Source organism: Hippocampus guttulatus, chromosome 6, assembly GCF_054856545.1.
Source record: "Hippocampus guttulatus isolate MCC_2025c chromosome 6, RoL_Hgut_1.0, whole genome shotgun sequence".
Classification (NCBI taxonomy): domain Eukaryota; kingdom Metazoa; phylum Chordata; class Actinopteri; order Syngnathiformes; family Syngnathidae; genus Hippocampus; species Hippocampus guttulatus.
Window position 1 is genome coordinate 6,840,001 of NC_141266.1, and position 14,168 is coordinate 6,854,168.

General features: G+C 41.6%; 1 protein-coding gene across 1 annotated transcript; it reads right to left on the bottom strand.

Annotated features, from left to right (window-relative positions):
* Window positions 1-4,670: 4,670 nt before the first annotated feature.
* On the bottom strand, window positions 4,671-10,974 carry gdf6a (growth differentiation factor 6a). Its single transcript, XM_086114637.1, has 2 exons — window positions 10,486-10,974; window positions 4,671-6,984 (listed from the first exon to the last, which is right to left on the bottom strand). The coding sequence occupies exons 1-2, from the start codon at window positions 10,844-10,846 to the stop codon at window positions 6,017-6,019; spliced, it is 1,329 nt and encodes a 442-aa protein (XP_085970763.1). The 5' UTR covers window positions 10,847-10,974; the 3' UTR covers window positions 4,671-6,016.
* Window positions 10,975-14,168: the final 3,194 nt, after the last annotated feature.

Below are 14,168 nucleotides of genomic sequence, written 5' to 3' on the forward strand. Positions count from 1 at the left end.
GACTGAAGAATCGAAGTGTTCTTTCTCTCTTGCAGCATGGTGGTTAACCGGTTACCACGTGCAAGGATGCATGGTTCTGGCCTTCCTATCTGGTGTTTGCATGTTTTTCCCCGTGCCTGCGTGGGTTTTCTCTGGGTACTCCGGTTTCCTCCCACATTCCAAAATCATGCATGACAGGTTGATCGGGCACTCTAAATTGTCGCTAGGTGTGATTGTGAGCGCAGGTGTGTGTCTGTGTGTGTGCACTGCGATTAGCTGGCCACCAGTTTAGGGTGTGCTACCGCCCAAAGACAGCTGGGATAAGCTCCAGCACGCCCGCGACCCTTGTGAGGATAAGCGGATTAGAAAATGGATGAATGGATAATCATATTGTTGGTGAATTTTCTTTGAGTCCTCGGCGCGCTTGGCATCTGCCTATCTCGCCTAATGGCCGAGCTGGCCCTGGGTGCGAGTCTCCTCGTCATGCTTCCCTCTTCCTTTAGCGATTGTAAAACTGCAACTTTTTTGTGTGGATATGATACTTAAAAATCAAGATTTGGTTTTTACTTGTTTTGTTCTGTAAATGCCGCCTGTGTTTTAGAGGACAGCATTGAAAATAAAGACTAAGCACCATATATTTTTGGGGGCTTTATCTGCCAGTAGCTTGTGCATATTCATGTTTCCTTTAAGCTCAGACAAATATATTCAGATGCTTGATCTTGGATATTTAACACTAAGAAAATATCCAAGTGCTAAATGCTAGCGAAAACATTACTCTTTCAATTTTGCAGAGACACCACCATCCAATCTGAAATTACGTTATTAATGTCCAATCGTTTGCCTGGTTCATATCCTTTATCTTCCACACCTCCCAATCAGACATAATTAAGGTTAACTGTACACCACAGCTGAAACACTAGACAGGTAGGCCACAGCCTCTCATGATTAATGTAGTGTGTTAGTGTTCTGGGCTCTGACCTTTTGAGATAGGCCAGGCACCATTTTTAAGTGAAAGCTCTGCCTCTGCTGAGTTGTGGAGTTGTCCATCAAGTCCTCATGCACCCCTCCACCATCCATCCACCTTCCACCCCACAGCCATCTGCCTTTCAAGCTCAGATCCTTGTCTTGCTGCCTCATTGCCCCTGATCTGTTTGCTTGTGTGTCTTACTTGACAACAAAATTAAAACATGGTTTACAACCACTTTTTTTTTTAATCAGGCTCCTATTTAGGTTTGAAATGCCATTCTTTGATCTCTACGGGATGAATTTAATTCAAAAGGAACCAATTGTGTTATTGAAGAGGTCTCACAAAGGCATGTTGGCTGCCATTTTAATTCATTTTTGTATGTTTCACTTAAATTTCAAATTTCAAGGCAATGTCAGACAAAGGCGGCTTTATTTGCCTGGGCTGAGTGTCCGCACGTGAAAACAGTGTTGGTAAATTACCCTCCCTCCCTGTCCACTCAAGTTGTGGATGTGAATTGGCACTGAGGTCACGTCCTTGCCTGGCTTCCAAACATCAGTATTGTCACACTTGACAGAGTAAATTTACCTTTGGCTCAGGCTCATTCAGAACCTCACACGAGCTCACAGTGACTTCCCATAACAACAACAACAACAAAAAAAGATGGACTGCAAGCTAAGCAGAGATTTGATGGAGAATCTGTAGGTGTACTTGTTAACCAGGGATGACGAGGACATGGTCACCATCTGTAACGTAGACCAGGGGTAGTAAATTGATGAGAAGAGGTGAAAGGGCGCCCTCAACATTCCTTTCGAAAATAAACAGCAGGAAAAAAAAGCATGCTTTTCCAGTCAGGTAAGCCAAGCATATCTTGCAAGCAACTTGTGCTTCTGATTATAAAGTCCAGCTTCCAAACGATAAGTGTAACTCATAAATAAATACTGGCAGCCTTCACTTCTAAGAGGTAACCACCTCTTTTTTTTTTTTAATGTTCAGTTTTGATTGTTGCATTCAAATGGTTTCCGAAAATGTGACAGTGTGGTAACGATGGGTATTTAGTTGTTGTTCAATGAGTTCATGAGTATAAATGGACGTGGGGGGGCAACATGACCTTTGCCATTCAGGCACAAGCAAGTGTATTTAATGTATAGGGCCGCCCCTGCCTTTGTGTTGGAGTCAGAGGTTCAGTCAAAGACAGAAGGAGGGTTGACTGGAGGCATCTGCTGCTCTGCTGAATCCCTCATCAGTCCATCTGTGTGCACTGTGGCCCTTCTGTCCACTCGCAATACTTACATAGAAATAAATGCATGGACGCATGATAGATAGATAGATAGATAGATAGATAGATAGATAGATAGATAGATAGATAGATAGATAGATAGATAGATAGATAGATAGATAGATAGATAGATAGATAGATAGATAGACACCTTTAGTGATGTGTGTAATTGTGCACTTCACCGAGACCATATCCAGGACCTTGCATTGTCCCATGTCAATTAAAAAAGTGTCAAACTTTATCAAAAATATAGCCACGGTATCAAATCACGAACAACAAGAACTACAAGGCCGAGGAGAAAACAGAATCCCTCCGGAGCCAAGATCCCTTCTAATGAGAAACATCATTATTGAAAAATATGCTAGTGCTGGATTTTATCAATATGAAAGTCAGGCCTTGGCCAAGTGTCAGGCTCTTTTTCACTTTTCTACGAGTTAGTTGTATTCCAATGAATTAGGAGGCTAACAATAGATGTTATGATGCGCCTTGATTTCCACTTAACATATTTCCGCTTGCTTTCGATGTCCCGGGTATCTAGGCTATCAGCAAGATGGATTGTCTATGTTTATCCTGATGAGAACATCACTGATAAAGGGAAGGTTAAGAATGAGGAGCATTCACATTCCAAATGAGCCAAGTTGGTTTTTATATGTGGGAGAGGTTCCCGGGCTTCCCGCTCACACCATCACCATGTCGATCTTCACTTTGTGTGTGTGTGTGTCTGTGTGTGTGTGTGATTGGGTTGGAGCCTACCACTGCCCTAAAGAGGAGCCTTCAAACACAGATGTGGGGTGTCAAGACTATTTGTGTTATACATTCTCCACATTTCTTATGAAAAGAACCCGTCTCGTTGCCAATTTTGGTTTGCTTGGACTAATACACCCTAAGCAAGTTTCAAATAAACACAACTCTCTTTCTGCTCTCTCTACTTGGGCGTGCAGCAGGGGGACAATACGGCGGTTGTCATGAAGAAGTTTTATTGGAACATTTAACTTAAGGAGAGGGGGATTGAGCGGGTAAACAAAGCATTCCTTTCCCTTTCATCACAATTTAACTGTTCCCTCCACATTCAGTCTCACCTCCCGGCCAGCGCCCACCAAACCAGAAAACTTGTCAAATAAATATAAATCAAAAAGAAAAGGTTTATCCAACAATTTAGTGCTCAGTCGCTTAATCTGTCTTTGTTACTTCTCCTCATTTCTGTCAACGGTGCCAACTATCTCCCAGAATGCTTGCTAAAGGAGATAGCAAGTCTCAAGTAGCACCATGGCTGTTGCGTTCCAGACATATAGCCTGGAGGCCCATTTGGTTATACTCAAGGGGATGGTTGTTGTGTCAGTCATTTGCCGCGCCTGCTAAAGAGTGCACTTAGCATCCTCTGTTTCCCCCTCACAAGCATGTGAGGAGTGACATGATACTGTACAAGAGTCTGGACAACATATAACCTTTCAAAGCAATTTCCTAATTGTTTCCAAGCCAAGGTCGATAGCCTATATGGGAGCAATCCCTTTCTCTCCAACTTTTTCATTCACAGATTGGAAAACAAGAAAGTGTTCAGTAAACTTGACCCAGGCGGGCTAATTCATTGGGAAATAGCTGGAGTTTTGTACATTCGGTGCCATATCAGTGACAGTCGGGCTGTGGATTGCCCCATATGTGTATGGCGATGTTCGCAAAATGGCTTTTGTGTGAAACCGTGTGCAGGCATTTATGGCACTTGCTGTTTAGGAAGATTGACTGTTCCCGAATGACAAGAATAGACTGGCCCAAATGCTTGGGAATACTGCTCATGGCTAACAGGCTGTATCTGAATAGTCTCAAATTCTTTAATTATAAGCAAAATTGTTACATTGTACTTTGTTTTCTTAAAATGACATTCAGTCTAAACTGAAAGAGAATTTTTTTTTTTTTAATGTTTTAATATAACCCTCTCCAGAACAGCGGTTACTACAGCTTATCATGTTATCAGGTTACAGGGTGCAAATATGCGTAGAATTGATTACATCACTCAGACTCACAAATTAGATGACTTCTCAGATATTCAAGTCAACTTTGGCTTGCCACTAAATTGTTAGTAATTTGAGTTTTGAACACTTATGTAGTGACGCAACAAAGAACCGCCGAATATATTTGAGCTTGATTTGGCACGGAAGCATGTTTGGGTGTTAATATTAGATAACAATACATATTGATCTACAATGACACTTTAGTTGACAATGGAAGGAATGCCAAGGAACACCATTTTTTCATAAAGTCGTACAGTATTTTCTTAAAGTTTGCCTTTACACTCATGACTTTTATGATGTGTCTTGCACTGAACTGCAAGCAACATAATGTTGAGATCCACACAAATGTAAAAACCTGAATATGAAATGAAAATGAGACAAACAATTGACTTTTCCTATTTCACTGAAGTACAGATGACCAACAATGTTTTATTGGCTTTAATACACAAAACAAAATGAGGGTGGAATTCATCCAAATACAAGGCTTGTGGACTTGGTTTTGAATTTTATTTGTACAGTAATGGAGTGAAATAGTATCCATCAATATATGAAGAAAGATGATCTGATATATACTGTAAAAGCTCTTTACACTGAATGCACCTCAAAACTCAGGTCCAAAACGCAATGATGAGGTAGACACTTAATGGTATTTTGCACCCTCTGCAAAAAACAAACAAACAAAAAAAAAAGAATACACCTTAAATTACTCTTATCAATGTAAGAAATATATGATTATCAAGAAACTCTGTACATCACAAATAATAAAATAATTATAGAATAAAAATTATACAGATTTGAGTGCATTTTGTACATTTACAAAGAAATGCAGTTCTCTCATTTCTTCATTCGGAGCACTTTGTAAAGTTATCGACGATACAAAATATTTACAGCTCAAAAATATTGAACAGCAGTGCATTCAAAGCTAATGTGCATTTAAATATCGCTTCATTTGCGAGTTTCTTGTATTACATTTTCCTCACCAGAGCAGACAAAATTTAAAATATCTTCTTGGCGCAGTAAGCTGCGGAAGTGCATTTCATAACGATGCAGACTTTTGAGCAAAACAAAACAAAAAAAAGTTCACTATTCATGTATGTGCTTTTAAAAAGGTCTTTCTGCAAAAACAGGGGGCCAACAAGTCCGTTTTTGTCCTTTCCTGTCCACAAAAGCACACGATGACCCTCACAGCGCCTCCCGACTGGTCTGCAGTCGGCAAAAATCTCTTGAAGGCATTATCTCCTCTTCTCTGACTCTGTGTGTGCATCTATGCGTGTGACATTCTCTCCCCTTTCATTTCACTTCTTTTTTTTTTTTCTTTCAAAACATGCACTTGCACGAGCCTTTAATGACTCCAGTCGGACAGAGGCAATTATGAGGTGGATGCACAGACCCAAAAGAGTCCGTCCGCCCTACAGACACGATTGCACAACAAGAGCTTGCAAGTCCAAACGCTGACAGGCAAAAAGCCTCTGTGCTCTACAGCCACGGCACGAACAGGTGCACAGTGGCACCCAATGGGGATTCCATCACACAATGGACACATCTCTGGGAAACAAGGGCCTGTTTGATGACTGGTAACTTTTGCATGGTTGGGAAATAACACTTTAAGGCAGAGAGTGTGCATTTTTGTGAGCGGTGAGTTGGAATAAATAAGCAAACATCGCATCGAGTGTCTCACGTGGATATCATGAGTCGAGGTATCCTGGAAGGACTCTTCTGCCCTTCCGCCCACATCATCATGGATCGATGTGTCTTTTTTAAAAGAATTCCTTTCAGACCGAATGGCCGCTACCTGCACCCACACTGCTCCACCACCATGTCCTCATACTGCTTGTACACCACATTGTTGCCTGAGTCTATATACAGGATGCTGATTGGGCTCAGTTTGGTGGGGACACAGCAGCTGGGCGGGGTGCTGTTGGGGTCCATGGAGTTCATTAGAGTCTGTATGATGGCATGGTTGGTAGGTTCCAGGTGGGATCTGAGCGGGAAATCACACACCCCTTCGCAGTGGTAAGCCTCGTAGTCCAAGGGTGCGATGATCCAGTCGTCCCAGCCCAACTCTTTAAAATTCACATGCAACGCCTTTTTGCTGCACCTGGATTTGGATTTCTTTCCATGTCTTTTCCCATGGCGGTTGCTCAGCACTGTCCTCCTCCGCCTCCGGGGCCCCTCCCTTCTGACCCCCCTTCGGGGTATCCCCTCCTCCTCCAACTCCTCCGCTGACGCTCTCACCACCTCTGTCTCCTTGATAGACCTCCGCGACTTGATCTTCTCCTTCATCTCATTGAACAAGTTCTCCCTTTTCTTGGAGCGGGTGTAGGCCACCAGAATGGCTTTCTCCTGCTGGGACCGCCCGGTCCTGTCCAGACCCAGCACCCTGAGGTCCAGCTCAGTGTCGGAATTACCAAGAGTGACTCTGAGCTGAAAGCAGAGCTGGTTCCCTTTATGTTCAGGATGATGATGACGATGATGATGGGATTGCTGCTGAAGTTTATGAGATTTAAACATCTCCCACACGTCCAGAACCTCCCATCTGGACTTGGTAGAGTCCAAAGGGTCCAGCAGCCTGGAGTCCATCAGCATATCAGAGCTGCAGGGATAAAGTTGGATGTGGTAGAGGTCTGTCGTCTTGAAGTCTCCCAAAGCTCTCCTAAATATCCTTAATTCCGCCCCAACCAGCTCCTCTTTGTCTGAAAGGGTTGAGACATCAAACAGATACTTTTGTCTTCGCAGAGGAGGGTGCAAAAGATCGTCTGCAACGATAAAAGAAGAAAATAATTGCAGTCGGATTCACTTAGGGTGTACAGTGTTCAGATTGGCGAGGGAGGGGACTCGCAGAGGCCTTCGTTCTCCCCCACTCCCCCCCCCCAAATACTCACACTAAACCAACATGGGGGGAATATAATCATTATTTTTTTACCCATTTTGCACTTTAAAAAAAAACCCATCTTCCGCTCATACATTGAAAGTTCATCAACTTGAAAATATGAACTGTTTTAAAAATGCTTAGACTGCAATGTTTTTTGTTTTTGTTTTTTTCAGACCATCATAAAAGTTTGCTTCTTCACAGACACTCAAACTGATTCAAATGGACCACGTATAGACATAACATTAATTTGAGACACATGCTCAATCTCATGAAGAAGAGCACAACATATACAAAATTCGTCATTTTAAAAAAAGTCCTTTGTTAATACGAGCCTGTTCGTTTAGGGAAATGCGGTCTCTAAATTATTCATTTCTTTCATTAATTATTTCTTTTACATACCTACAAGCTCCACACGTTTGGAACTTCGCGCTTTTTAATTTATTTTCTGTCGCGCGTAACCAGCTACTTGATATGCAAAGCACACAGCGTCCGGGCCGTTTGCAGGAAGATCTACTGTATTCTGCTTGCCGGCATTTCTTTTTTATTTACTGGGGCATGTCTTAAGAATTAATCGATTTCAGTCACGTTTTATTTCGTTTAAATTGTAGGGTTGCAGCTTGTGCGATATTCTAATTTAGAGAATTGTCAACTTTTGCAACAAAATAAAGTTGGGTAAAGTTAGCGCTGCGCGTTTAACGGGCCAAAGGCAACATGCACTCCACTGAACAATATACAATTAATGCATTATACTCTGCAGGAGCCCGAGGAGGGGGCGGGGGGCGTGCAAATATTCCATCAATGTGACGCTGTGATAATGAAAAAATATATATCGTTTGCAAAGCATGAAGCAAATATCTGACCTAGAATATGTCATTCGGCCAAACGCGTATTTATGGCTGGGCAGATTTTAAAAAATAATTAAAATGACATGATTTGAATAAAACTTTAAAAGCGAAAGCAAATAGGGACTCATAAGTGGACATAACGACGGTCAGGTGTTTTCCTGACAGAAAAAAAAACATGGTCTTCAATGTTCTGTGGCGAGATAGTGAGGTTTTAAAAACACATTGAATCTTGTTTAGTTGTATTGAGGAAAATCTAATAAAAGGCCTACTGCTCATGACACGGTTCAAATGCTGTGTTTTTGGGTAGTCAAATGCGTTAGAATGAACGCTTGTCCAATTGACCAGCATCATATCAAAATATCAAACTTCTTTGAAAAATAAAAGTGACAAGGCTGCGTGCGCACACTCGCGTGATTTGTACAAGCTATTCTAAATAGACATTTGATTCTACTTGTCAGTTTCCCTCCGTGAACCCTGGCGAGTGAAACCGTAAAAAAAAGATTGAAACCGTGTGCTTGTTTCTGTGACTTCGGGTCTGGTCTGCATTACGTTTCTTTTCTACTTTTTTTTTAACAAGACCTTAAACAAAATCGAATTCAAGTTCACCAAATAATTAACAGCCTGAATTCCCATCTTCCTCATTAAAGCACTTCCCCTCTTATATTTCATCCCATCTTGCCAACGACAACATCCCCCTTAAAATGCCCCTTGAACAGACTGGGTGAACAGCCTGTTGAAATTACTGACATATTCGTGTTGACAGACAAGAATGTACCAGGTTTTCTGAAAATCGAGATTCCGTTAGACGACTTTCTACACAAGTTTTGTTGTATGTCAGCAAATGCAAATCACATTTTGCAATGGTTCATTCATTGTCAATGAGAAGACGAAGTTGCGTTGTAATGAGATTTAACGACACCGCAGTGTTTATTTTTTATTTGAAATCACCTTTAACTACATGTCTATTTTTAAAAAGATTATATCGTCCACGAAAACGATTATTCATCAAGTGTAAATATGCTCAAAAACACGAACAACGAGCTGGAGCGTTCAGGCGTAGCGCATGCTTGTGCATAAAAGCAGGCCGCAATTAGTAGTTTTGCCTTGAGTTTTATTCCCAGTGGCGTTAAATGCTGCAGGATTACTTAATAAAATGCAATACTTTTGGGGGGACCCTAAAAAGAAAGAAAATGTGCAAGAGGGCAAAATGCATATTTTCCGTAATATTTTTTTTTATTGGCGAGGGAAGACGACACTATATATATAACATATATATATATATGTGTGTGTGTGTGTGTGTGTGTGTGCCTATCATTTCCTAGCAGGTGAAGTGGTTATTTTTGTTGTTGTTTGGCGTCATCTTTTAGCCGTCCTAGTCGTTTATTTGGCGTTGTCTCGTCGTGGCCTCTGAGTCATTTCGGAAGAAGACAGTGTTTGATATGACATGCACACTCAATTAGATCACTGAGTTCAAATACCCCAATCTGCCGTTCGATGCCATGCAGCTCTCAGAGGGTCCGAGCTCGGGGTCAGAGCCAGTGACACACCACATCACAATCACCGGCGAAGAGTGCGGCACCCCCCTCCCCCCATCGAATCAGTTCACACTGCAAGAAGCAGACACAAGCACGAGCTCGAAAACTCGTGCTGACTTTGTTTTGTGTCTTCACACAGGAGCCGCAATCGTGTCATTTTTTTTTTGGACTGCGTTTTTGACAAAACGGGTCAAATATTGAAGGTGGAGCTGGAACCAGTAACTTTGTCTTTTATTTTTGACTGCGTGTTTATCAACTGTTGCATTTTTCATACGGAATCCAAATTATTCATTAAATCGGAAACATCAGAAAGTGCACTAATTACCCCGTTGTCTGTGGAAGGGGTAAATTATTAATCGTAATAAAATTCACTTTCCACGATGAATAAATATATGGTGTGTGAGTGTTGCAGGGTAACTTAGAGTTGCACTCTAATTGCAATATTGCACGAGAGAGTTGAAATGACAACCATCAAACCACTTGCTTCCACACTATTAATGGCTCAAACACCTGTTCGTCGAACCCAGCTCCCTACACAGATTGGCTACCGACCTACCTATGTGAATATGCACTCAATTCATTTCCATGCGAATTTGGGGGTGCTGTGCATGGAAAACACAAGTGTTGTGGTATTGCCGACTATAACTGAGGGGAAAGTTTTCTATTCACGTGGAGCTTTTTTTTATGGCTGCACTGACACTGATTTACAACCTTCGTATAGAGACCTTCTCAATTAGTGTTTTACTGTCGTGTTACCCAGGGGTTAAGTGTAGTACCTACAGCGAAAGCCTAAGAGGAAAAGTCACACGTTTTGAGAGTGTGAGAATAACATGTATCCGCATCGCCTTATTTAATACCGACTGCATGAATCGTTCATTTTCCTAATTTGCACTCCATGGCGGGTTTTTTTCTTTCTTTACGCCGGGTTACCCCCCCCCCCCCCCACGCAAAAAAAAAAAAGTTTTGCAAGATTGATGTGACTGTTGGCCGCGGCCCCAAACCAACCTGTTCCTCTGTCCACGAAACTTGTTATGGTGTTGGCAGATTTAGAGGAGCGGAAAAAGCTCGCGTTTAGCCCGAGCTTCTCCGCTGCAGAGTACGTCCTGTAAATAGAGAGCATGTACTCGTGCGGCACGACATCGTCCTTAAGGTCTTCTTTGTGCTGGTTCATCATATGATGGGAAGAGGCGAAGATGTCTTTTAGGAGTTTGGTTGACCTTTGTCCGCCCTGATGAGAGAGCCTGGCTCCCCTGTTCCTCTTCGGGGTAGAGGGAGAGATGATAGCAGCTGACTGAAAACATGGTATATTCCAGAGGAAAACGAGAAGCAGGCCCACATAAAGCGAAACAAGTCGAAATGCAAACATGGCTGAAGAGTGAGTGGGAGATGTCGAATGTCGAGAGACTCGTATGTTTCCTTCCCTTGAACGGAGGGGTCCGCCTGAGCCGGAGATGGTCTGCGCTTCAGGGTGTGAGGTTGGTTTGCGCCCTCTAGAAGTGCGTTTTGCGCTCGGGACTCCGCACAAGAGCAGAGCCTGTTAGGCCGATTGGAACACGCCCACACGGTCACTCGGTGCTTCCCAATTTCATGACATCCACTTGCAAACACGGAGCCAAAGGCCGGACGAGCGACCCGGGAATCCATGTGGGAAAGTTTTTGTTGTGATTTCGAAACTCATCTGTTTATCGTCTTCTTTATAGATCCTGAAATGTACGCACACATATGCGTGGATGAAAAATCATCCGAATCAAGCGACATTAGCATTTGATGATTTAAGACTCATTTTGGATAAGCATAATATTTGAAGTTTACAAAATTAAACAATAGTCTCAGTCCAAAATATATAGCTGTACAGCCAGAGTATGACTACAAATTCGTATAATGGTCTTTATCATATAGTCGTTGGGCACTAAAACCTCCAAGGACACATTCGATCAGATTAGATAAGATTTGAACGTCTAGATAGTTGAAAACATTCTAAGTGATCATAAAGCCGCTTCAAAATAACCATTGTCGATTATGCAACAATGGCAAAATATATTTGCACGTACTTAACATTTGATCAGTCGCATGACATCTGGATGCTATGAAGCGGGATCAAACACTCCATTAATTAACAGAAATGAATGCACTGACAGATCCTTGCCAACTCAAAACATCAGAGTCCCATGCAGGAAACCGCACAAAGACGTTTGGAATGGATTTAGCGACCTCTAGTGTCTCATTGTTCACGGTAGAATTGATCTGCAAGTTGGCCAACTACCGTTACTCTAAGTAAGCACGTGTCAGGCTCTTAACATGCCCTGATACATGTAAATGTCAATTAAATGCACATAAATATACAGGTCCATCTTAACCATTCGGGCGCCAGAGATTTTCTCAATAAAATATTGAGTTTTGATATTTCGAAAGGTTGTAGCTTGAAAAAGGTTAGAGATCAAGGCAAATTGTAAATGTTGCTTGTTGCAACTTAGCTACTTTGGCGCTTAAAGGGTTAAACATTAAACTATGGTGGAAGGAGAAGGTACTACTTCTCTTTCGTGTTTGCTTTGAAAACTTACTGTAGCTTGTAGCAGTTCTACTTCTTACTTTCATACCTTTGCTGCTGTGAATTGGGAATTTCTCCATTGCGAGACTAAAAAAGGATTTCTTACTACACACAGTCAAATCTTTTCATGATGATGGATATTTATTAATTTTTAAAAATCTTAAATTCACCTCTGAAGGAAGTAGAACGTAGAGAGAAAGTAGTTGACACATTTCAGGCTTCAAATATAAAGTTGTAATTTTATTCATTTATTTAATTTTGTTAGGGTTTTTTTGTGCGTGTGTGTGTGAAGAAAATCGACACTAAGTGGGACCCAATCGTGAAGGGGAACAAAAATACATACCATATTAAAATAATAATAATAAATTTAAAACATAACTGGTTTTTTTTACATGCTCCGGACTTACCTGAAAATTTAGTGGGTGAAATTTATGCCTGCTGGAACCAGATCGAACTTGTTGTGCAGGTGGTGTAGTGCCATTTTGGTGAATTTGTTTGAGGTGAATGCATATTTGTGGTGGTCGTCATATTATCTTTCATAAATTTGACATTTTAGAACCATCTGCAACATTGTAGAAATCAGTTCATTGAACAGATTCTTTATATTATCATCTTTATTGTATTTTTTTAATCCACTGCGGACACAAACGAACAGTTTAGAAGGCAGTCTCCAAGTTCCCAATTCACAATGGGGATCTGTGAACACCCTGGTCATCTCTACATCATCTGCCCATCAAGGTCTGCTTGCAGTTCCTTAAAAATATACTTTGCATACTTCAATCTCCTGCTTGGACTCCAGCGAGTCACTTTCTGTATCGGCCTTGTCAAACGTACACCTCTCGTGCACTGAACTTAAAGGAAATGAGAGGAGATGCTTCCATTAGCCGTAAATCTAGTCTGTTCATGCCCACAATGGCGCAAACTGCCCATTTCTAACTGTGCATAACTATAAAAACAGCAAAAGAAACAGAACTCCACCCATGCACATAGTTAGTACCAGACTAGTGGTGGGTATGAATATAGAGCCCGTAGTTTCACCAGCATTCCCTGCCTTGTCCCAAGGCCCTTCTCCCATTGGGTCGTGTCTGGAATACCCCACCAGGGAGGAGTCCTGGAGGCATTCTAACCACATGCCCAAGCCATCTTATTTTGCACACCTTCATGGACTTCCACTGAGTCCAATCCAAATGACAAAGCTTCTCAGCCAATGCTGGACACCTTACGGATGAAACTCATTTATTTCTGCGATCTTGTATGAATGTGTTTTATGTTTGTATGTGTTGGAGAGGGTGGGGGCGTAAAATTATATTTAAAATGTTTTTATATAGTCACTGAATATTGCAGATTTCAACCTTTTGCGGGTAGGTATGGAACGTCCATAAATGACAGTATTCCTTTTTCTTTTCTGGCACCATGTTTTTTTTCTCACAGCTCAGCCTAAGTGCAAGGGTTGCAGTCAGAAACTTGTGGTTTGTAGGTTTAAACATGAGAATGTGTGTAGAGTGTTGTCTATATTGGTGATCTGAACGAGTGTTCCATATCCCTAATTGAGCCATCCACCCAAAAAAGATTACATGAAAAAGATATATAACCAAAAACTCATGGTACACCGCCAAACAAATTGTCAACATGTTTTACATCATACTATACAGACATTTTTTTTTACCATCTGCCATCTAGTGGAAGGGCATTTAATTGTTCGTTCTGTCATCATGTTGCATCGTGAGATGCAAAAAGATCCGATATATTTGTAGTGAATACATAATTGGTGAACCAAGTACTGTAAATGAAATTGGATACATTCACGTGGTGACCACTCAAGGCACACGAAGGTCCAACAGCATTGTGGTTGGAAATCACTGACCTACACCACAGCACAAGTTACACAACTAAATGATCAGTAAATTAAAAAAAATGCTCTCCTTTGTCATGCGTTGGGTGGGTTTTAAAAATTGAGATGTTAAAATCGGTGAGTGCATTGATGTATGACCAGCTATCACGTTGAGGGGGGTTACTCGCGTCAACTGGGGAAGAAGTAATTACACGTCACTACCAGCAGGGGACATCAGTGACGTGTTTGTTTGGTTACGTATTGCACCCATCATCCAGAGCCAAGAACCAAATGGTGGTCCACTCATAC